Below are 22,072 nucleotides of genomic sequence, written 5' to 3'. Positions count from 1 at the left end.
ACGGAACGATAGCAAAGGCCTTCTCTTCATGAAAAACATTGACCTCACCAATAAATGAGGCACCAGACTGCAAATTAGAACCAGAAAGTACTAGTCTTTCTTTTAAGACCTTGGGCAGCAATACAAAATAAGCCAACATTTGACAAAGAGAAATGTTCTGTTATCATGCTGTGCCTTCCAAAGCACAGAAAGTTTAGGAGCCACCATATTTGTTTACCCTACATGCTGAGAGATCGCAAGTGTTTCCATTTATCTCAGGGTGTGAATAGAACCAACAAAACTAATGGTACAAAAGAAAAAACACCTTTACAAAAAGATCATAAACCAGAGCAAAGGACAGCAAGAGGTTTGCAAGTTAGTGAACTGGAATCTGAAACAATTCATCACAGGATGTGAGAAGCACAATGTCCCTGACAGAGGTAGCACTTCTTAGCTAAGGACAGGTGCCTTGGACGAAACCTGGGTAAGATCAATTCTCTAGTCATAGAGAAAGGAATGAAGATCCAGCTAGGAGCTCAGAGTATTCATAATTTTCTCAAGCACAACTTCTGAACAAGGAGGGGTTGTGAATGCTGCATACTCTTCAGGTGAGCCAGGTGGTAGAGGTGAAATAGCTTTTGCACAAATACTCGCAGTGACATCAATAGGCTTGTGGGCCAAAGTAGGTTAGCAAGTGCAATGCAGCTCCTTAAAGCCCCACTTGTTCCTGAAACTTATGAGGAATCTGGCAGAGTGTATGTTCTGACAAAAAGGTTTCTATATTTAGGTAAATGGGTCTAAAACCTTCTCCTTAGGTGTTGTTATGCTGAGTCAGAAAGATAAAATACTCCCTTCCCATTTAAAGCTTTTCTCCTGTGTGAACTCTATGGTGTTTAATGAGGTTAGAGCTATCATGGAAGTACTTCCCACAATCACTATACTCCTAAGGCTTTTCTCCAGTGTGAACTCTGTGGTGCTGAATTAGGGTAACTTTTTCTCTAAAGAACATCCCACAATCACTACACTGATACGGCTTTTCTCCCATATGATTACTATGGTGTTGAGTACTGGTGAGGATTGTCACTCAAAGAGAAGACTTTCACACATGAATCTCTAAAGAATGCTTTCTGTACAACAAATGCTGCTTCTAACTAAGTCGGGTGCAGGGTATATTATACCACAGAGAAACAACACTTACACAGAAGGGCTTTCTGGCTTGCTGGAGCTGTGTTAGAAGCCCTGACCTGTGACTGTCCTTCCACAGATACACTCTACACAGAAGTTGCCACCTTATCTTCCATTTTCTGACAAAAACCTAAAAACACAGAATGATAAGGAAATGAATGTTGACTGTGGTCCCATGGGGATGATCTGATACAAACATCTATTCTACAAAATACACTGTTTCCATGCCATTGTCTGAAAGTAAGCAGTGTACAGGAAAGATTAATAAGAGGTTCCAGTGCCCCAGGTCCAAGGCTAGAACAGATGTAGACAGTCCCAGGACACCACTATTTCAGAGGTCATAATATCAGGATTGAAGTGTGGTTAGGGGCACTCAGGCAGGAAGGCGCGCATTTTAAGGGCATCAGGCAGGCAGGCAGAGGGTTTAGGGGCGATCACGCAGGCAAGCAGGCAGGCAGGCAATCAGTTAGGAGCCAGCAGTCCCGGATTGCAATAGGGATGCTCAACTGCCAGTTTAGGCCCAATTGGATCTTACTGGCAGTTGGACGTCCCCAGAGGGGTCCTGGATTGTGAAAGGGTGCAGGCCGGGCTGAGGGACCTGCTCCCTCCCTACTGCCCTGTACACAGATTTCGTAAACTGGGCCTCTAGTAAAATATAATCATTTGCTACTGAAATATATCCTTGTTCAGTGCCATCATTTTGGCAGTTTGAAACTAACCACAATGAGGGTATTTATATGGAAATTAACAAAGACTATGAACTTAGAATTCACTTAATGTATTTTTAAATGCTTAGACTTATAGAAGAATGGTGGAGAATGTTAACCATGCATATAAAACCTGTAAGTATAAGGTACATGTGGGCTTAAATTGTACATAGAATAAAAATTGAGAAAATCAGTTTTCCTTACAGTATTAAAAACCTATAGTTGCACGGCATGGATGGAACTGGAGAGCATTATGCTATGTGAAATAAGCCAGTTAATGAAGGAAAAATACCACATGATCTCACTCATTCATGGATAATAAAGACCATTATAAACTTATGAACAAAAATAGATACAGAGGCAGAGCTGCCTCAAACAGATTGTCAAACTGCAGCGGGAAGGCCGGGGAGAGTAGGGGGGCAGAAGACAGGGGTAAGAGATCAACCGAAGGACTTATATGCATGCATACAAGCATAACCAATGGACATAAGACACTGGGGGGTAGGGGAGGCCAGGGGATTGTCAAGGGCGGGGGGAAAAAAGGAGACATATGTAATACCCTTTGTAATACTTTAAGCAATAACACAATTAAAAAAAAAGAACAACAAAAAACCCTATAGTTGCATACAGGAAAGAAGTCAGTTGAGTTATAGAGGAATGAGTGAAATTCAAATATATATCTCAGACTGTGAAGTGTCCTCATATAGGTTAAAATAATAAGTTATTTTAAAAAAGGCAAAAATCCTGAGCCAACATTTTAACAAAGGAGATAAAGACAATATAAAAAAATCTTCAGCCCTGACCGGTGTGGCTCAGTGGATAGAGCGTCAGCCTGTGGACTCAAGGGTCCCGGGTTCGATTCCGGTCAAGGGCATGTACCTTGGTTGCAGGCGTATCCCTAGTGCGGAGTGTGCAGGAGGCAGCTGATCGATGTTTCTCTCTCATCGATGTTTCTAACTCTCTATCCCTCTCCCTTCCTCTCTGTAAAAAATCATTAAAAAAAATGTTCACCATCAAAAATTCTTATGGAATAGAATTAAAACGAAAGCAATTTCACATATAGGCAATTTCAGGCCTACCATTTAAAAGGATTAACCACCAAATGCAATGGCAGGGTTAAAAAAAACTGGAATTTTTATATACTGTTCCTGGGTGGGAAAGCAAAGTGCATGACCATTTTAGATCACAGTTCTGCAAATGTTAAAATGTGAAATATTAACCTAGATTGCAAACGTTTGACTAGTAAAAGATCTATTAAATAACGGAACACAAATATTCCAAACAGATTTATTTATAATACTCCAAATCTGGAAATAACCAATTTTATAGAGAGCTCAATATATAAAGTTGTTATCAATAGAACACAATACTCAGCAATAAAACAAATTCAATATTCACATAATAAATTTGTATTGGATCTCAAAATATCTGTGGCATTAAGGAAAGCAGTATTTGTAAAAAAAGTATACACCTTATAGTGCAAAAAAATTATAAAAAATATGAACTAATCTAATGTAAAGGATGGAAAATTAATGATTGCATGGAAGACTGGGAAAGTCAGAAAGAGGGATTATAAAAGGGCAGGAGGAAAATGTAGAGTGTGGAAAATGTAGGGTTAGAGTTGTTGGTATAGAAAATAATACATAAAAATACCGGAATAAACTCTGCTTTCACCGTGTACCTCAGCTGGGTGGGTATCATCCAGTGCACTGAAACGTCAATTTCAGTGTTGTGATTCTGAGTAAGAAAAAGGAAACATTCCCTAATCATTTAAAGCTTTTCTCCACTGTGAAGTCTCAGGTGTCTTATAAGGTTACATTTTTTGGGTAAATGATTTCCCACAATCTGTACACTCATAAGGCTTTTTTCCAGTGTGAATTTTCTGATGTTGAATGAGGGTGGAACTCTTACTGAAGCATTTCTCACAATCTGTACATTCATATGGCTTTTCTCCAGTGTGAACTCGCTGGTGCTTATTGACATCAGACCTATATCTGAAAGATTTTCTACAATCACTGCACACATAAGGCTTTTCTCTAGTGTGAATTCTCTGATGGCGAATGAGGGTAGAACTCTCACGGAAGGACTTTCCACAATCTGTACACTCATAAGGCTTTTCTCCAGTGTGAACTCGCTGGTGTTTATTGACATTAAACTTACTTCTGAAGGACTTCCCACAATCACTACACTTATAAGGCTTTTTCTCCAGTGTGAATTCTCTGATGTTGAATGAGGGTGGAACTGTTACTGAAGGACTTCCCACAATCTGTACACTCATATGGCTTTTCTCCAGTGTGAACTCTCTTATGTTGAATGAGGTTAAAGATTCGTCTGAAAACTTTCCTACATTTGTCACACTCATAAATCAGTTCTCCAGAACATTCACCATTTAGAATCAACAACTTTCTGGTTGTGACTGGCAGCTATTTCACATTCACCCCACTGGTGATGACTTTTTCCACTGAGATATTCCTGTGAAACCTCACTGCCACAGTGTGGCTCCTCATTGTTCTGAGGGGCCTGGGGCTGGAGAAGCTCTGAGGGAGCTTGGATGTCTTCCCCTAACTCTCTGCTGTTTGAAGGCACCTCTGATAAGAAGAAGCTGCACCTGGTCACAAATGAGGGCCTGTCCATAGCTACTTTCCAGGATATCTCTCCACTGGCATCCCTCTCCTGCTGATGAGGGCTTGCACTGGAACAGAATTCTCTCACACATGCATCACTGAAGAAGTGTTTGTGCTGAAAGTACTCTGCTTGGGACTCAGTCAGGTGCAAAATATCTTTTAACACTGAGAAACACCACTTACAGGAATGCGACTTCTGGGTTGCTGGAGCTGTCTTAGAAGCCCTGACTTGTGACTCTCCTTGTATAGATACACTCTCATCAGAACAGGCCTCCTCCTCATCCTTTTTATGCCAACAACCTGAAAACAGAAAAAAGGTGAGGAAATGAATGAAGACTGCAGTGACAGGGGGAAGTTCCATTACAAAGTATGTTGCCCATGACACCTGGGCTCCATGCAATTTTCAGAAGAGATGTGCAGGAAGCACCAATAAGAGGCTTCTGTGAAGTTCTGGGCCTCTGCAGATCATAAAAGAAGGAAGACTATGCCAGGAATATGACACAAAGATGGCAAACACCACATGGAATAGAGGTAAGACTTCCAGCCCTTCCTTACGCTAACAGTGTTTAGTAGGGCTTGTCTGCAGGTGACATAGGCAAGCTCTGCAGAATTTTGCTTATGTCTTATTCCAAGAAAAATTCAATAAATGAGTAGCTGGTGTTTGAAACCTGCTTAAGCATGTATGTGCACTTCATAACACATGTGTAAGTCAGTGTTAAAGAATACTGGAGGCAGGAATGCAGAGGAACAGGTGATATAGAAATGCCACAAAGGTTAACATAGCCGAAGCCAGGAGTCACAGGTGAAATGACATGTCAGACAGAGTAAAGTAGGTAAAAGATAAGGTAGAAATGTGGTGTAGCCAGTGGCACTTGCATCTGAACACTGATGGGAAAGAGCTGGTTCCTGGTATGAAGGAGGGTCTTACAAGAACAGCCCATGGTGAGGGAAACCAAGATGGCGGCATAGGTTAACACCGGAGTTTGCTGCCTCGAACAACCACTTCAAAAAACAACTAAAAGACGGAACGGACATCATCCAGAACCACAGGAAGGCTGGCTGAGTGGAAATTCTACAACTAGGAGGAAAGAGAATATCATACCCAGACTCAGAGGAGGCACAGTGCTGAAGTGAAATACTAAGGTGCGGAGTGTGCACGGAGCGAGCAGGCGGCGGAGGGCGCGGTTGTTGTTTTCAATCGGGAGGGAGTTTCAGACTCTGAGCTCCAGATCCGGGCGAGTCTCTAGGGACCCAGACTCAAACGGGAGAAGCGGGACTGTCTGGCTTCAGTCGGAACTCGAAGGGAGCTTTCTCTCCGAGGTTTGCAGTGGTTGCTGGAACTCTGTGAGGCAGAGCCCCAAGGGAAGGAACTGAGAGCAGCCATAACTGCTTGCTCCTCCCGCCCTGTAGATCCCCAGGGACCCGCCCCGCCTAAGCCCTGCACAGAGCCATTTGTCAGATAGCCTCAGACAAATGCTAGATTAGCACTGCCCTAGATATCCAGCACAGAAGCTCTCCCACTGCAGACAGAGCAGACTCTCATAGCCAGTTAGCCTGGAGGTCAAATCACCCCCGGTATTGCCGACAACAATCAAGGCTTAACTACAACAAGACTGTGCACAAAGACCACTAGGCGGTGCACCAAGAAAGCATAAAAAATGCGGAGACAAAGAAACAGGACAAAATTGTCCATGGAGGATATAGAGTTCAGAACCACACTTTTAAGGTCTCTCAAAAACTGTCTAGAAGCCGCCAATAAATGTAGTGAGATCCTCAAGAAATCTAATGAGACCCTCGATGTTGTGATAAAGAACCAACTAGAAATTAAGCATACACCGACTGAAATAAAGAATATTATACAGACTCCCAACAGCAGACCAGAGGAGTGCAAGAATCAAGTCAAAGATTTGAAATGCGAAGAAGCAAAAAACACCCAACTGGAAAAGCAAAATGAAAAAAGAATCCGAAAATACAAAGATAGTGTAAGGAGCCTCTGGGACAGCTTCAAGCGTACCAACATCAGAATTATAGGGGTGCCAGAAGATGAGAGAGAGCAAGATATTGAAAACCTATTTGAAGAAATAATGACAGAAAACTGCCCCTACTTGGTGAAAGAAATAGACTTACATGTCCAGGAAGCGCAGAGAACCCCAAACAAAAGGAATCCAAAGAGGACCACACCAAGACACATCATAATTAAAATGCCAAGAGCAAAAGACAAAGAGAGAATCTTAAAAGCAGCAAGAGAAAGAAACTCAGTTACCTACAAGGGAATACCCATATGACTGTCAGCTGATTTCTCAATAGAAACTTTGCAGGCAAGAAGGGAATGGTAAGAAATATTCAAAGTGATGAATACCAAGAACCTACAACCAAGATCACTTTATCCAGCAAAGCTATCATTCAGAACTGAGATCAGATAAAGAGCTTCACAGACAAGGAAAAGCTAAAGGAGTTCATCACCACCAAACCAGTATTATATGAAATGCTGAAAGGTATCCTTTAAGAAGAGGAAGAATCACCACCAAGCCAGCAATGCAAGGAATGCTAAAGGGACTGGTATAAAAATAAGAAATAAAAAGCTCAGAAAGAAAACAGCCACACAAAAACAGAAATGGCTACAAACAAGTACCTTTCAATAATAACTTTAAACGTAAACGGACTAAATGCTCCAAACAAAAGACATCGAGTGGCTGAATGGATAAAAAAACGTGACCCATACATCTGCTGTCTACAAGAAACCCACCTCATTAGAAGGGACTCACACAGACTGAAAGTGAAAGGATGGAAAAATATCTTTCAGGCAAATGGAAAGGAAAAGAAAGCTGGGGTAGCAATACTTATATCGGACAAAATAGACCTCAAAGTGAAGGCCATAACAAGAGATAAGGAAGGCCACTTCATAATACTAAAGGGATCAATACAACAAGAAGACATAACCCTGGTGAACATATATGCACCCAATGCAGGAGCACCCAAATTCATAAAAAAACTCCTGGAAGATATCAAAGGAGAGATTGACAACAATACAATCATAGTAGGGGACTTTAATACACCACTGACAACACTGGATAAGCCCTCTAGACAAACAATCAGCAAAGATACAGCAATCCTAAATGACTCACTAGATCAGATGGACTTAATAGACATCTTCAGAACACTTCACCCCAAAGCCAGGGAATATACATTCTATTCAAATGCTCATAAGACATATTCAAAAATAGACCATATATTGGGTCACAAGCAAAGTATCCCCAAATTCAAGAAGATTGAAATCATAAAAAGCGTCTTCGCAGACCACGATGGCATAATATTAGAAATAAACTACAATAAAAACAACCCAAAAATACTCAAACACCTGGAAGCTGAATAGCATGCTATTAAATATTGATTGGGTTACCAATGAAATCAAAGAAGAAATTCGAAACATCCTGGAAACTAATGACAATGAAAACACAACAATCCAAAACCTATGGGACACAATGAAAGCAGTCCTGAGAGGGAAGTTTATAGCTCTACAGGCCTATCTCAAAAAACAAGAAAAAATGGTAGTAAATCATCTAACTCTACAACTCAAAGAATTAGAAAGAGAGCAACAAGAAAACCCCAGAGTGAGCAGAAAGAAGGAGATAAAAAAGATTAGAGCAGAAATAAATGACATAGAGACCAAAAAAACAATACAGAAAATCAATGAAACCAAGAGCTGGTTCTTTGAAAGGATAAACAAGATTGACAAACCTCTAGCCAGACTCACCAAGAAGCAAAGAGAGAGGACCCAAATAAACAAAATCAGAAACGATAGAGGCGAAATAACAACAGACCCCACAGAAATACAAATGATTGTTAAAAAATACTATGGACAGCTCTACTCCAACAAACTAGACAACCTGGAGGAAATGGACAAATTCCTAGAAAAATACAACATTCCAAAACTCAATCAGGAAGAATCTAAAAATCTCAACAGGCCAATAACTATGGAAGAAATTGAAGCAGTCATCAAAAAGCTTCCAGCAAACAAAAGCCCAGGACCAGACGGCTTCACAAGGGAGTTTTACCAAACATTCAAGGAAGAACTAAAACCTATCCTCCTCAGACTACTACAAAAAATTCAAGAGGAAGGAACACTTCCAAGCTCATTCTATGAAGCCAGCATCACCCTAATACCAAAACCAGGTAAAGACAACACAATGAAAGAGAATTACAGGCCAATATCCCTCATGAACATAGATGCCAAAATCCTCAACAAAATCTTAGCAAATCGGATCCAGCAGTACATCAGAAAGATCATACACCATGACCAAGTAGGATTTATCCCAGGGATGCAAGGATGGTACAATATCCGCAAATCAATAAACGTGATACATCACATAAACAAATTGAAAGAAAAAAACCACATGGTCATATCAATTGATGCAGAAAAAGCATTTGACAAAATTCAACACCCATTTTTGATAAAAGCTCTCAGCAAGGTGGGAGTAGAAGGATCATACCTCAACATAATAAAAGCCATATATGACAGGCCCACAGCCAACATCATACTCAATGGACAAAAACTAACACCATTTCCCCTAAGAACAGGAACAAGACAGGGATGTCCCCTCTCACCACTCCTGTTCAACATAGTACTGGAAGTGTTAGCCATTGCAATTCGGCAAGAAGAAGAAATAAAAGGCATCCAAATTGGAAAAGAGGAAGTAAAACCGTCCTTATTTGCAGATGACATGATATTATACATACAAAACCCTAGAGACTCCATCAAAAAGCTACTAGACTTAATACATGAATTTGGCAATGTAGCAGGATACAAAATTAACCCCAAGAAATCTGAGGCATTTCTATACACCAATAGTGAACTTTCAGAAAGAGAGATTATAAAAACAATCCCGTTTACCATCGCACCAAAAAAATTAAGCTACCTAGGAATAAACTTAACTAAAGAGGTAAAAGACCTCTACTCAGAAAACTACAGGACGTTGAAAAAAGATATAGAGGAAGACATAAACAGATGGAAGAACATGCCGTGTTCATGGATTGGTAGAATCAACATCATTAAAATGTCCATACTACCCAAAGCAATCTATAAATTCAACGCACTTCCCATTAAAATACCAACGGCATACTTCAGAGATCTAGAACGAACTCTCCAAAAATTCATCTGGAATAAAAAAAGACCCCAAATAGCTGCAGCAATCCTGAAAAAGACCAAAGTAGGTGGGATCTCAATACCAGATATCAAGTTGTATTACAAAGCCACTGTTCTCAAAACTGCCTGGTACTGGCACAAGAATAGGCATATAGATCAATGGAATAGAATAGAGAGCCCAGAAATCGGCCAGAACCAATATGCTCAATTAATCTTTGACAAAGGAGGCAAGAACATACAATGGAGCCAAGATAGTCTCTTCAATAAATGGTGTTGGGAAAATTGGACAGATATATGCAAGAAAATGAAACTAGACCACCAACTTATACCATACACAAAAATAAACTCAAAATGGATAAAGGACTTAAATGTACGACAGGAAACCATAAAAATTCTAGAAGAATACAAAGGCAATAAAATCTCAGACATATGCCGAAGCAATTTCTTCACTGATACAGCTCCTAGGGCACTTGAAACGAAAGAGAAAATGAACAAATGGGACTACATCAAAATAAAAAGCTTCTGCACAGCAAAAGAAACCATCAACAAAACAACGAGAAAACCCACTGTGTGGGAAAACATATTTGCCAATGTCATATCTGATAAGGGCCTAATCTCCAAAATTTATAGGGAACTCATACAACTTAACAAAAGGAAGATAAACAATCCAATCAAAAAATGGGCAAAGGACCTAAATAGACACCTTTCAAAAGAAGACATTCAGAAAGCCAAGAGACATATGAAAACATGCTCAAAGTCACTAATCATCCGAGAGATGCAAATCAAAACAACAATGAGGTACCATCTCACACCTGTCAGACTGGCTATCATCAACAAATCAACAAACGACAAGTGCTGGAGAGGATGTGGAGAAAAAGGAACACTTGTGCACTGCTGGTGGGAATGCAGACTGGTGCAGCCACTATGGAAGACAGTATGGAGTTTCCTTAAAAAACTGAAAATGGAACTCCCATTTGACCCTGTGATCCCACTTCTAGGAATATATCCCAAGAAACCAGAAACACCAATCAGAAAGGATATATGCACCCCTATGTTCATAGCAGCACAATTCACCATAGCTAAGATCTGGAAACAGCCTAAGTGCCCATCAGTAGATGAATGGATTAGAAAACAGTGGTACATCTACACGATGGAATACTATGCTGCTCTAAAAAGGAAGGAACTCTTACCATTTGCAACGTCATGGATGGAACTGGAGAGCATTATGCTAAGTGAAATAAGCCAGTCAATGAAGGAAAAATACCACATGATCTCACTCATTCATGGATAATAGAGACCATTATAAACTTTTGAACAATAATAGATACAGAGGCAGAGCTGCCTCAAACAGATTGTCTAACTGCAGCGGGAAGGCCGGGGAGGGTTGGGGGGCAGGAGGGAGGGGGGTAAGAGATCAACTAAAGGACTTGTATGCATGCATATAAGCATAACCAATGGACATAAGACACTGGGGGATAGGGGAGGCTAGGGGACTGTCTAGGGCGGGGGGATAAAATGGACACATATGTAAAACCCTTTGTAATACTTTAAGCAATAAATTAAAAAAAAAGAAAATAAAAAAAGAAAAAAAAAAGAAGAGGAAGAAGAAGAAAAAGGTAAAGATACAAATTATGAACAACAAACATGCATCTATCAACAAGTGAATCTAAGAATCAAGTGAATAAATAATCTGGTGATCATAATAGAATCAGGGACATAGAAAGGGAATGGACTGACTATTCTTAGGGGGGAAAGGGGTGTGGGAGATGCGGGAAGAGACTGGACAAAAATCGTGCACCTATGGATGAGGACAGTGGGTGGGGAGTGAGGGCGGATGGTGGGGCGGGAACTGGGAGGAGGGGAGTTATGGGGGGGGGGAAGAGGAACAAATGTAATAATCTGAACAGTAAAGATTTAATTTAAAAAAAAAGGGAAAAAAAAGAAAAAGGAAAAAAAAAAAAGAATAGCCCATGGTTCATGCAAATAAAGACAAAAATCTGGCACAGACAGTCACCCAGGAATTTAGCTATAGGAAAGGGGCAGAAGTGGAAGCCATGGATATGAATATAGTCACCCTCCCAGGAAGAGAAACAGCAGGTGGGATCGGTTAAGCTGTCTGTAAGACCCTTGACTCCCAGAAACTTCTGTCACTTCCAGAGGCAAATGTTGTAAGAGAAGTTTGTGGAGTCTATTGCTCAGGGCTCTCCACAGTGCTCAGCACTGGCAGCCATAGCACATTTGAAAAGACAGTGAGGAATATTTGTAGAACCCATGGTCTGGCTGTGAGAGATAGAGTGCTATGCCTGGAGAATAAAGTAAGAGAGAACATCACCTCAGGACACAAGGAGAGATGTGAAGTTCTTACCTACAGATGCTACAAGTGCAAACACTTCCAGCATCACATCGCAGTACAGAAGTCTCTGAACCTCATCAAGAAGCCCCCACTCCTCCTGAGAGAAGGCAATGCCCACATCCTCAAAGTTCATATCCTGTCATAGTGGGGACAGTACAGACCATGATCAGATTCTCTCCTAATATTCCACGTCTGTCATACCCATCTGCCCAATCTACTCCCACATCAGAGAAGATACCAGGCCTTGGTCCCATTAAAGTCAATCTTTCCTTATAGTCCTACTAATGCTGTGTATTCCCACAGCAATAAAGAGAGTTGAGCAGATAGAAGATACCTGTGCTCTGGGCCTCAATGTGAGTCACACTACCCCGTCTCAATAACAGTGAGTGTCAGGTGTTAGGGTAATGAGAGCTGTTGCATATAAAGGGAGTGTGAGTGATTCAGCACCGGTCTTTTTGGGTAATATGCTCTCAATTATTCCTCCAGGACACCAAAAAACATGGCATCACACTTCACCTTTTTGACTCCAAACCCAGATTGCTGAGGCCATTACATTTCACTACATCATTTTTCTTCACATAATTCTTTGAACCACACTCCTCTCATGCAGCTTCATTCCAAGAGGCACAACTTCACTTGCTCCCCTACTGGGGATGTTCCTTCCTCTTTTCACACAAATATGCTGTGAAAACGACAGGTTGCTTCCTAATTAGCTTGTATTGTTCTAAAATGTTAAAATGTATTGTTCTGCAAATGTTCAACTGTGAAGTGTCCTCATATAGGTTAAAATTTGGACTGAGGCCCTCAATGCTTCCAGATTTTTCTGCTAGAAGTGACAGCTTCACTCCCAGGGCCTCAGTCCAAATGTTTACTACATGTGCCAGTCCCTGGATTCAATGCTTCAGATGCATTATTATTTCAAGGTAAATAATAAAAGAGATGATTCTCCTATGAACATATCACTTCCTACTACGAATTTCTCCATCTGAGTTCAGGTGCTTTCATACATTCAGGTGCTAATCCAAACCAATTAGCTTGTTTTTCAAAATTCTAATTGATTATCTCTGTAATGTATTTCCCTCTTACTGTCTCCCTTCCTCATGCCAGTGGAGATTTTCTTTTTTTAAAAAAATATATTTTATTGATTTTTTTTTTACAGAGAGGAAGGGAGAGAGACAGAGAGTTAGAAACATCGATGAGAGAGAAACATCGATCAGCTGCCTCCTGCACACCCCCTACTGGGGATGTGCCCACAACCAAGGTACATGCCCTTGACCGGAATCGAACCTGGGACTCTCGATTTCGCAGGCCGACGCTCTATCCACTGAGCCAAACCGGTTAGGGCGCCAGTGGAGGTTTTCAAGCACAGGTGACACTGATGTCTGCTATCTCATTCCTATTGATCACTGGGGAAGCCCTCAACAAGAAACAGCAGTTAAACATATATAGTTTACTATATATCATATAAGCTCTTCATCTGGCATGTAGAACCAAACTGTTATTTTCAGGAATTACCCCCAAATTCCCCATATCATACCATCCAGTCCCCACCAGAAATGGACTCACCCTTCTTTCATTCTTATGTTAATGTCAGGTCCCTGCAGCCATGAATTCACATACCCTCTCCAAGTGCACACCACTTTTTTCTACCACACCTGTCTCACACCTGCACTCCCACATCCTAAGCACCCATAGTCATCTCCTTGGCCTCATACTCATTATTGAGCATGTGTGACCCAGAGAATGCCTAGAAAATTCAAACTGGGTGATGTACTACCCATAATATCAAAGTCCACAACCATAAAGGAAGCGTTGTGTCCTACTATGAAGGCCTCTGTCCCTGATTGTTTTTTTCCTTCAACCTCACCTAATGTGAACCATATGAGATCTCAGATATTCAGAGCCCACCTTCACTGTTACTGCACTTGATGTCTCTTCACCAGTCTCAGCCTTTCATCACTTATGGCCCTCTACCCATGCCCAGTGAGTCTCTGAGATGATCACTCATGCCCCTACGCCAGTGGTCGGCAAACTCATTAGTCAACAGAGCCAAATATCAACAGTACAACAATTGAAATTTCTTTTGAGAGCCATTTTTTTTTTAAACTTAAACTATATAGGTAGGTACATTGTTATTAACTTAATTAGGGTACTCCTAGGCTTAGGAAGAGCCACACTTCAAGGGGCCAAAAAGCCGCATGTGACTCACGAGCTGCAGTTTGCCGACCACAGCCCTAAGCAATTCCACCAAACTGACTGCAACAACTCAGCCACAGCAATGGTAATCAGAAATCCCAGTGTTTAGAAAAAAAATAAACACCAACCACAGTCTCGTCTTATTTACAATATTCTTTGGCATCCAATTCAAAACAAACAAACAAACAAAGGTGATCTACACCTCCTATCTGGTCTATACATTTTCCACTACATTTAAGGAAGTCTTCCTATTGAACGGCTCATCAGAATTCTAGGTGATCTTGAATGGCTCTCTGAAATACCCTAACAGGCCAAAAAGTAAAAGTTTTTGTATCTCCTTTGAACATAACACTTCCTACTACGAATTTCTCTGTCTGAGTTGATGGTGCTTTCATACATTGAGGTGCTAAATCCAAGCCTTAATGTCAACTCTGACTCTTACCTCTCTGTCTCTCTCAACCTCACATTAGAAAATCCAGGTGGCCACACCTAAATCACCGATCCGGAATGCAACTGCTCCTTCCATCTCCACAGCCACCATCATGAGCCAGTTACCATCACACTCACCCAGTCTATCACAGCTGCTTCCTTCCTAGCCTTTCTACCTCCTACCTCATAGGCATATTGATCATCATGCTGCAGCCACCAGGAGTCTAATGAGACCAGGTTCAGATCACCTGCCACTACTGCTGCAAATCTGCCATGCTCCCATCACCTGCAGAACAGACTCCAAAGTTGTCAGAAAGCTCCTCTAGACCTGATTTTCTCCCATTTTTAATAATTTCCTCTTTTTATTGATTTTATTTTTTAAAGACTTTTTTATATTTTATTGTGTGTGTGCTTTTTTTTTTTGTTTTGTTTTGTTTTAACTGAGAAGAAGGGAGAGGGATAGAGAGTTAGAAACTTTGATGAGAGAAACATTGATCAGCTGCCTCCTTCACAGTCCCTACTGGGGATGTGCCTGCAACCAAGGTACATGCCCTTGACTGGAATCAAACCTGGGACTCTTCAGTACACAGGCCGATGCTCTATCCACTGAGCCAACCTGGTTAGGGCTACTTCCCTCTTTTTAAAAAGAGGATGCCTGCAAGTCCCTGAACTGGTTTGGTCTTTTTTTTTTTTATTTATTATTTTATAAAATATATTTTATTGGTTTCTTACAGAGGGGAAGGGAGAGGGATAGAGAATCAGAAACATCAATGAGAGAGAAACACCGATCAGCTGCCTCCCGCACACCCCCCACCGGAGATGTGCCCGCAACCAAGATACATGCCCTTATCCGGAATCAAACCCGGGACCCTTCAGTCCACAGGCCGACGCTCTATCCACTGAGCCAAACTAGTTAGGGCTATTTAAAAAAAAAAAAAAAAAGGTGCTAGGAATCTTAGCATAATTGCATTAAATCTAGAGAAACATTTTGGAAGAACTGATGTCTTAGCAATATTGAGTCTTCTGATCTATGAGCACAATATATATCATCATTTATTTAGGTATCATTAATTTACCTCATCAATACTTATCAATAATCATCAATACTTGCACATATGTTTAGATTTGTCCTTAAATATTTTGTTTCTTTTTTTAGTTTTCTATTTTTCTTTTCTTTTTAAATCTATTTTTATTGATTTCAGAGAGGAAGGGAGGGAGAAAGAGAAACATCAATTAAGAGAAAGAATTATCTATAGGCTGCTTCCTGCATGCCCCACACCAGGAATGGACCCTGCAACCCAGTCATGTGTCCTGTTAATGCTCAACCACTGAGTCATGCTGGCCAGGAAATATTTTGTTTCTTAATACAATAATAAAGGATGTTGTTGTTCTTTTTAATTCAATTTCTGATTGTTTTATTGCTAGTATATAAAAATAACATTGATCTTTTAAAGATTGATTTTGAATTCTGTGTTCATACTAAACTCACATATTAGTTTTATTAGTTTAAGCATTGTTTGGGGGCTCAGTTGGTGTGACTCAGTGGTTGAGCATCACCCCTTAAACCAAGAGGTCACTGGTTGGATTCCCAGGCAGGGCACATGCCTGGGTTGCAGGCTCAATCTCTAGTAGGAGGCATGCAGGAAGCAGCCGATGGATGATGTTTCTCTCTCATAGAAGTTTCTATCTCTCTTTTCCTTTCCCTTCCTCTCTTTCTAAAAATCAGTAAAAAGCATATTTTTTTAAAAAATTGTTTATGGAACGGTCTGTATTCAGAACATGCCATCTGTGAATAGAACCTGTGTTATCTGTCTATTTCTTCTAGATATCATATAAAAAGATTTTACTTTTTATCCATTCTTTTGTCCTTTGGTTTGATTTTATTGATTTTTTTTTTTTTTTTTTTTTTTTTTTTTTTTTTTTTTTTTTTTTTTTTTTTTTTTTAGAAAGAGAGGAAGTAAAGGGAGGGAGAGAGAAATATCAGTGTGAGAGAGAAATACTGATTGGCTGCCTCCCACATGCACCTTGAGCCCACAATCTGGGCATGTACTCTGACCTGGAATCGAACTGGTGAACTTTCAGTGCACAGGACTATGCTCAATAAACAGGGCTCTGCCTTTAAATAGACGGTTTAAACCATTCACATCTAATGTAATTAATATGCTTGGGCTTAAATCCACCATTTTACTATTTGTTTTCTATTTTTCTCATCTGTTCTTTACTTTTTGTTTTCTCGTTCTCTGTTTTCTCTGTATTAACACTCTGTTAGTTGTGTATTTAGGTTTATTACTATCTTATTAGCTTACTTATTTTAACCTTTTCCTGTGTGTGGTTCCTCTAGATTTTAAAATATTAATCTCCTAGGGCTTGGATTGAATACCATGAGTGCTCAACAAAGATTCGTGACTGGCTGGTTAAAACTCAAACATGCCCTCGCTCTGTGTCATCTCTGGGAACTGTTCAACTAATAGGTCCCTCATCTTACTTGTGTGGCATTGTGGAGCTTCACATTTCAGTATTTAGTCATAGTCAAGAGGACTCCTATGCACATTACTGGGACTGTGTTACTGCTAGCTCCTGCTTCCTGGGACCTGCCATACAACATCTAGCTTCCTTAGCCTTCGGGTGCTGTGATTTCAATCTGCTTAACTCAGTGAGACTGATGTGTTCTGCTTGTTTTTCCCTCCCTGCACCTCAGAAAAGCCAGATTTTCCCACTGTTGGGCTCCCCTGGCAAAGCATGTTATAAAGAACAGATGGCAGACCACTGGCACTCAAGTTCCTGATGTTTGTTGTTCCAAAATTCACAGAGTAATCCTTGGACTTCCAGGCTGGATTTGGGGAGGAGTTTACCCCTGGAATGAGGGGCTTCAACATCCAGCTATCGTTATTCCTATGTCCTTGTTTCAAAGAAGGTTGCTGCCCTTTTAGTATCAGGAAAAGATTTAAGGATACAGCCCTGCAAAAGCAAATTTCAGAATTCTTAATCTTGATCCTACTTGCATGACCTAAAAAAAATAAAAAATAGGAACAGCCGAAACCGGTTTGGTTTAGCGGATAGAGTGTGGTTTGGTCTTTAATCCATGTGTTCACACATTCTGGGAGGACCTCCCACATCTCATTCCTCTAATTGCCAAAATCAGGAAGCACTTCATACAACCCCAGACCTGGACTTAGGATCTGGGCTTAGTGTTTGTTCAAGCTTCCCAGGCCCAAAGGCTGGGAGAGTGGCAGGAGAGTCCCAGGACTCCACTATCTCAGAGGCCACAAGAGTGTGAGGCTCTTAAATAAGCCCCACAAACCAGTACCCCTCAGCGATGTTGCATTTGCAGGAATTTGTGGAAAGTAAAGGTCTGTTGAGAGCCTTGCAAACACTGCCAGGATCCATGGGCTCTGGTCACTCAGTACCTTTCCCTAGGCCCAGGGTCAGATGACCACATTACTTCGGGGCCTCAGTCCTAAAGGCACACTCTTGCCTAGTTTGCTATCTTTCAAAGGACTTCTCATTCCTGTCCCCTACTGGTATCCTCTCCCTTCTAGTTTCTTGTTACCCTGAGCAGTTGGGAAGTTTAGAACCCTACTTCACATAACGTCCCTCTTTTATTCTCCACCATCAATGGCGCTAGGTTCCTGAGAATGAAACTAAAACTCCTCACGCAATATTTCGCCTCGTCTTCTCTGTTGCCTTTAGATACAAAACAAGCCCAGGATTCCTGAATTCTTTCAGCTCAGCCACTCCAACCAAAACCTTACAGGGTGGCACTGCAGCCTGTCACTCTCTTTCATCTATCACACCACATCACTGTTCTGGATGCTGTGACCGGGGCTTCAGGACCTGAAGGGCACCCAAGGTTGGATGATAAATAGAATGAGGCTGAATAGAACTCTGCAAGCAAAACAGAGTCAGGGAGGCACATAGGCCTCAATACTGGCTATTGCTGCTCAACAAGCTCAAACCACTGCGCAAGGGGAACACTGCCTCTGAAGTCATCCTCTTGTGATCCAGCGCTGGGGCCTATGAATATGTTAACAGAACAAAGGGCTCAAAATGCCCACCTTGAGAAAGAAGCTGAAAGTACTACACAAGCCAATCACCACGAGTAAATACACCTGTCCTGGGCTTTCATTGGCTAAATACGGCCATCATTGGGCGCATTGCCCTTTGGGTAACTTCATTTTTCTAGCCCAACAGGTGGCATCAGGATCCCAGTCACTGACTGATGATTGCAAACATTGGTATTGGGGCACCCCAGTGCCACTGGGAAATGGCAACTTTAGGATTTGATGGCTGTTCCCAGGTTTCTGGGAAGTGTTTTATTTGGAGATATTATTTCAGATTCCATGAGCATTTCAGAATACTCCCTGAGGTGGAAATCATTATTTCAATTATTTCTGAAGACCACAAATCTGGATGGATATATTGTTTTTAAGTTTTTTATTTGATTTTTAGTATAGAGAGTAGAAGGGAAAGGAAAAGAAAGAAACACTGATTTGTGCCTCCTGCATGGCCCCTTCCACCTACTGGGAATCCACCAAGAAAGCCTGGCTTGTGCCTCACCAAAAATCAAACTGATAACCTTTCTGTTCCTGGGACTACACTCAACCAAAGACCCACTCCAGTCGTCACATGTTTTTAGTTTTATCAAAAAAATCACATTAAGATAAATATACATAATCCTATCATATTTGTTTAAAAACAAAGTTTGAAAACATACATAGGTGAACAAGTTGACATTTCCTACGTTGTCTACATGTTTATACTCAGTACACATTGTGAAGCCATGGAGTTAAGAGTTACTGAATGTTTACTACATGTGCCAGGCCCTGGATTCAATGCTTCAAATGCATTATTATTTCAAGGTAAATCGAATGCTTGTAGAGTTTAATAAAAGGCAGGGCTGGAAGTCAAACCCATGTGTCTCCAACAACAGAGCTCTGGCTTCTAATGTTAGGCTCTGCTGCCTCCTAGAGAGTAGAGTTGGTAATGCATAACCATTAGGATGGGCTAGATATTGTTGTGGATAACAAACAGCCCCAAAGCTTTGGTAGATTATATTAAAGAAGGTATCTTTCTTGGTCATGCTACATGTTCTCCCTGGTTCTCCTGGGACTGGTATAAAAGGAATCCACCATGTAGATACCTCCTACATATATCAGAGATGGACAGCGACAGTGGCACTCTGCTTCCAGATTTTTCTGTTAGAAGTGACAGGTTCACTCTCAACATATTTCACTGATCAAAGCACAGCACAGGGCTGCAGCCAAATTCAGGGGGCCAGGATGAAAACTTGACCTACTTGATGGGCCTCGTTTATGTGATCACATGTGACCACCTCTTTTGGAGCTGTGCAGAGGCAAAGGAGATGGGTGGGTTTTGGTAGGAAATGACCGTGGAAATCAGCCAGTGTGGTTCTCTCTGTCTTCATTCACATGGATTTTGTTCCAGAGCTGCCCAAAACCATTACTGTCAAGATTCAAAGGAGTGAAATTCAATAAAAGGAGACGGGTTAGATATCATTGGCAGCAAACGCAGAACACATTTCTGAGTGTGACCTTTGCTAAACCCCTGGCTGCCTCGCTTCCCCCATTATTGTTGAAGACCCACATTTTAAGAATGTTGACTGGGAAGGATACAGGAATAGAAGCATTCCAGTATCCATGCTCTATTTTTTTTTAAGAAATCTTTATTGTTCAGATTATTACAGTTGTTCCTCTTTTTTCCCCCATAGCTCCCCTCCACCCGTTTCCCACCCCCCTCTGCCCTCATCCCCGCCCCCCCCTACTGTCCTCATCCATAGGTGCACGATTTTTGTTCAGTATCTTCCTGCATCCCCCACAACCTTTCCCCCCCAAGAAGTCAGTCCACTCCCTTTCTATGCCCCTGATTCTATTATACTCACCAGTTCATTCTGTTCATCAGATTATTCACTTGATTTCTAGATTTACTTGTTGATAAATCTGTATCTGTTGTTCATAGTTTGTATCTTTACCTTTTTCTTCTTCTTCCTCTTCTTAAAGGATACCTTTCAGCATTTCATATAATACTGGTTTAGTGCTGATGAAATCCTTTTAGTTTTTTCTTATCTGTGAAGCTCTTTATCTGACCTTCAATTCTGAATGATAGCTTTGCTGGATAAAGTAGTCTTGGTTGTAGGTTCTTGGCATTCATCACTTTGAATATTTCTTGCCACTCCCTTCTGGCCTGCAAAGTTTCTGTTGAGAAATCAGCTGACAATCATATGGGTACTCCCTTGTAGGTAACTGATTGTTTTTCTCTTGCTGCTTTTAAGATTCTCTCTTTGTCTTTTGCTCTTGGCATTTTAATTATGATGTGTCTTGCTGTGGTCCTCTTTGGATTCCTTTTGTTTGGGGTTCTCTGCGCTTCCAGGACTTGTAAGTCTATTTCTTTCACCAGGTAGGGGAAGTTTTCTGTCATTATTTCTTCAAATAGGTTTTCAATATCTTGCTCTCTCTCATCTTCCAGCACCCCTATAATTCAGATGTTGGTACGCTTGAAGCTGTCCCAGAGGCTCCTTACACTATCCTCGCATTTTTGGATTCTTTTTTCATTTTGCTTTTCCGGTTGGGTGTTTTTTGCTTCTTTATATTTCAAATCGTTGACTTGATTCTTGCAATCCTCTAGCCTGCTGTTGGGAGTCTGTATAATATTCTTTTTTTATTATTATTAAATCTTTATTGTTCAGATTATAACATTTGTTCCTCATTTCCCCCCCCATATCTCCCCTTCTCCCAGTTCCCACCCCATCCTCCGCCCTCACTCCCCACCCTCTGAAAAAAATAATATATATATATTTTTTAGAATACATTTTATTGATTTTTTATAGAGAGGAAGGGAGAGAGATAGAGAGTTAGAAACATCGATGAGAGAGAAACATCGATGAGCTGCCTCCTGCACACCCCCCACTGGGGATGTGCCCGCAACCCAGGTACATGCCCTTGACCGGAATCGAACCCGGGATCCTTCAGTCCGCAGGCCGACGCTCTATCCACTGAGCCAGACCGGTGTCGGCAATAAAATATATTTTTTAAAAAAGAATTCAGGTGCTGCCTTCTCAGGAGGCTCAGTGGGTTGGAACATCCTCCCATAAAGCACATCCCCACACATTGATGGCCTGTTTGATTCATGGTAAGGGCACTTAACTAGGTTGCAAATTGGATCGTTGTTCAGAGAGAAAAGAGGAGGCAACTGATCCATGTTTCCTGTTTTATTGGTTTCATCTTCTTCCCCCCTCTATAACTCTTCCCCCCCCCCCTCTAAAATTAATAAACAATTCCTATGGACAGAATTTTAAAAATGAAGGTGTTGATGTTTCAAGTACATATGGTTAAATCTAAAGCTATCTCTCTAGAACAGTTAGAGAATCATCTGAACACAATAGAAGTCGGTCTCCTTTCATGAAAAGAATAACACATTTCAGAAAAACTTCACACTATTA

General features: G+C 41.0%; 1 protein-coding gene across 1 annotated transcript; it reads right to left on the bottom strand.

Annotated features, from left to right (window-relative positions):
- Positions 1 to 597: 597 nt before the first annotated feature.
- Positions 598 to 20,298, bottom strand: LOC118654964 (zinc finger protein 530-like). Its single transcript, XM_036306268.1, is given in 6 exon segments — positions 598 to 1,046; positions 3,689 to 4,071; positions 4,073 to 4,258; positions 4,260 to 4,795; positions 12,004 to 12,127; positions 19,913 to 20,298. Coding segments are annotated over 6 exon segments (1,482 nt in total). The 5' UTR covers positions 20,042 to 20,298; the 3' UTR covers positions 598 to 922.
- Positions 20,299 to 22,072: the final 1,774 nt, after the last annotated feature.

The sequence above is a fragment of the Myotis myotis genome, unplaced genomic scaffold (genome assembly GCF_014108235.1).
Source record: "Myotis myotis isolate mMyoMyo1 unplaced genomic scaffold, mMyoMyo1.p scaffold_m19_p_40, whole genome shotgun sequence".
Taxonomy (NCBI): Eukaryota; Metazoa; Chordata; class Mammalia; order Chiroptera; family Vespertilionidae; genus Myotis; species Myotis myotis.
Note: the sequence above shows the minus strand (reverse complement) of the source record. Positions and strands in the feature narration are given on the sequence as shown.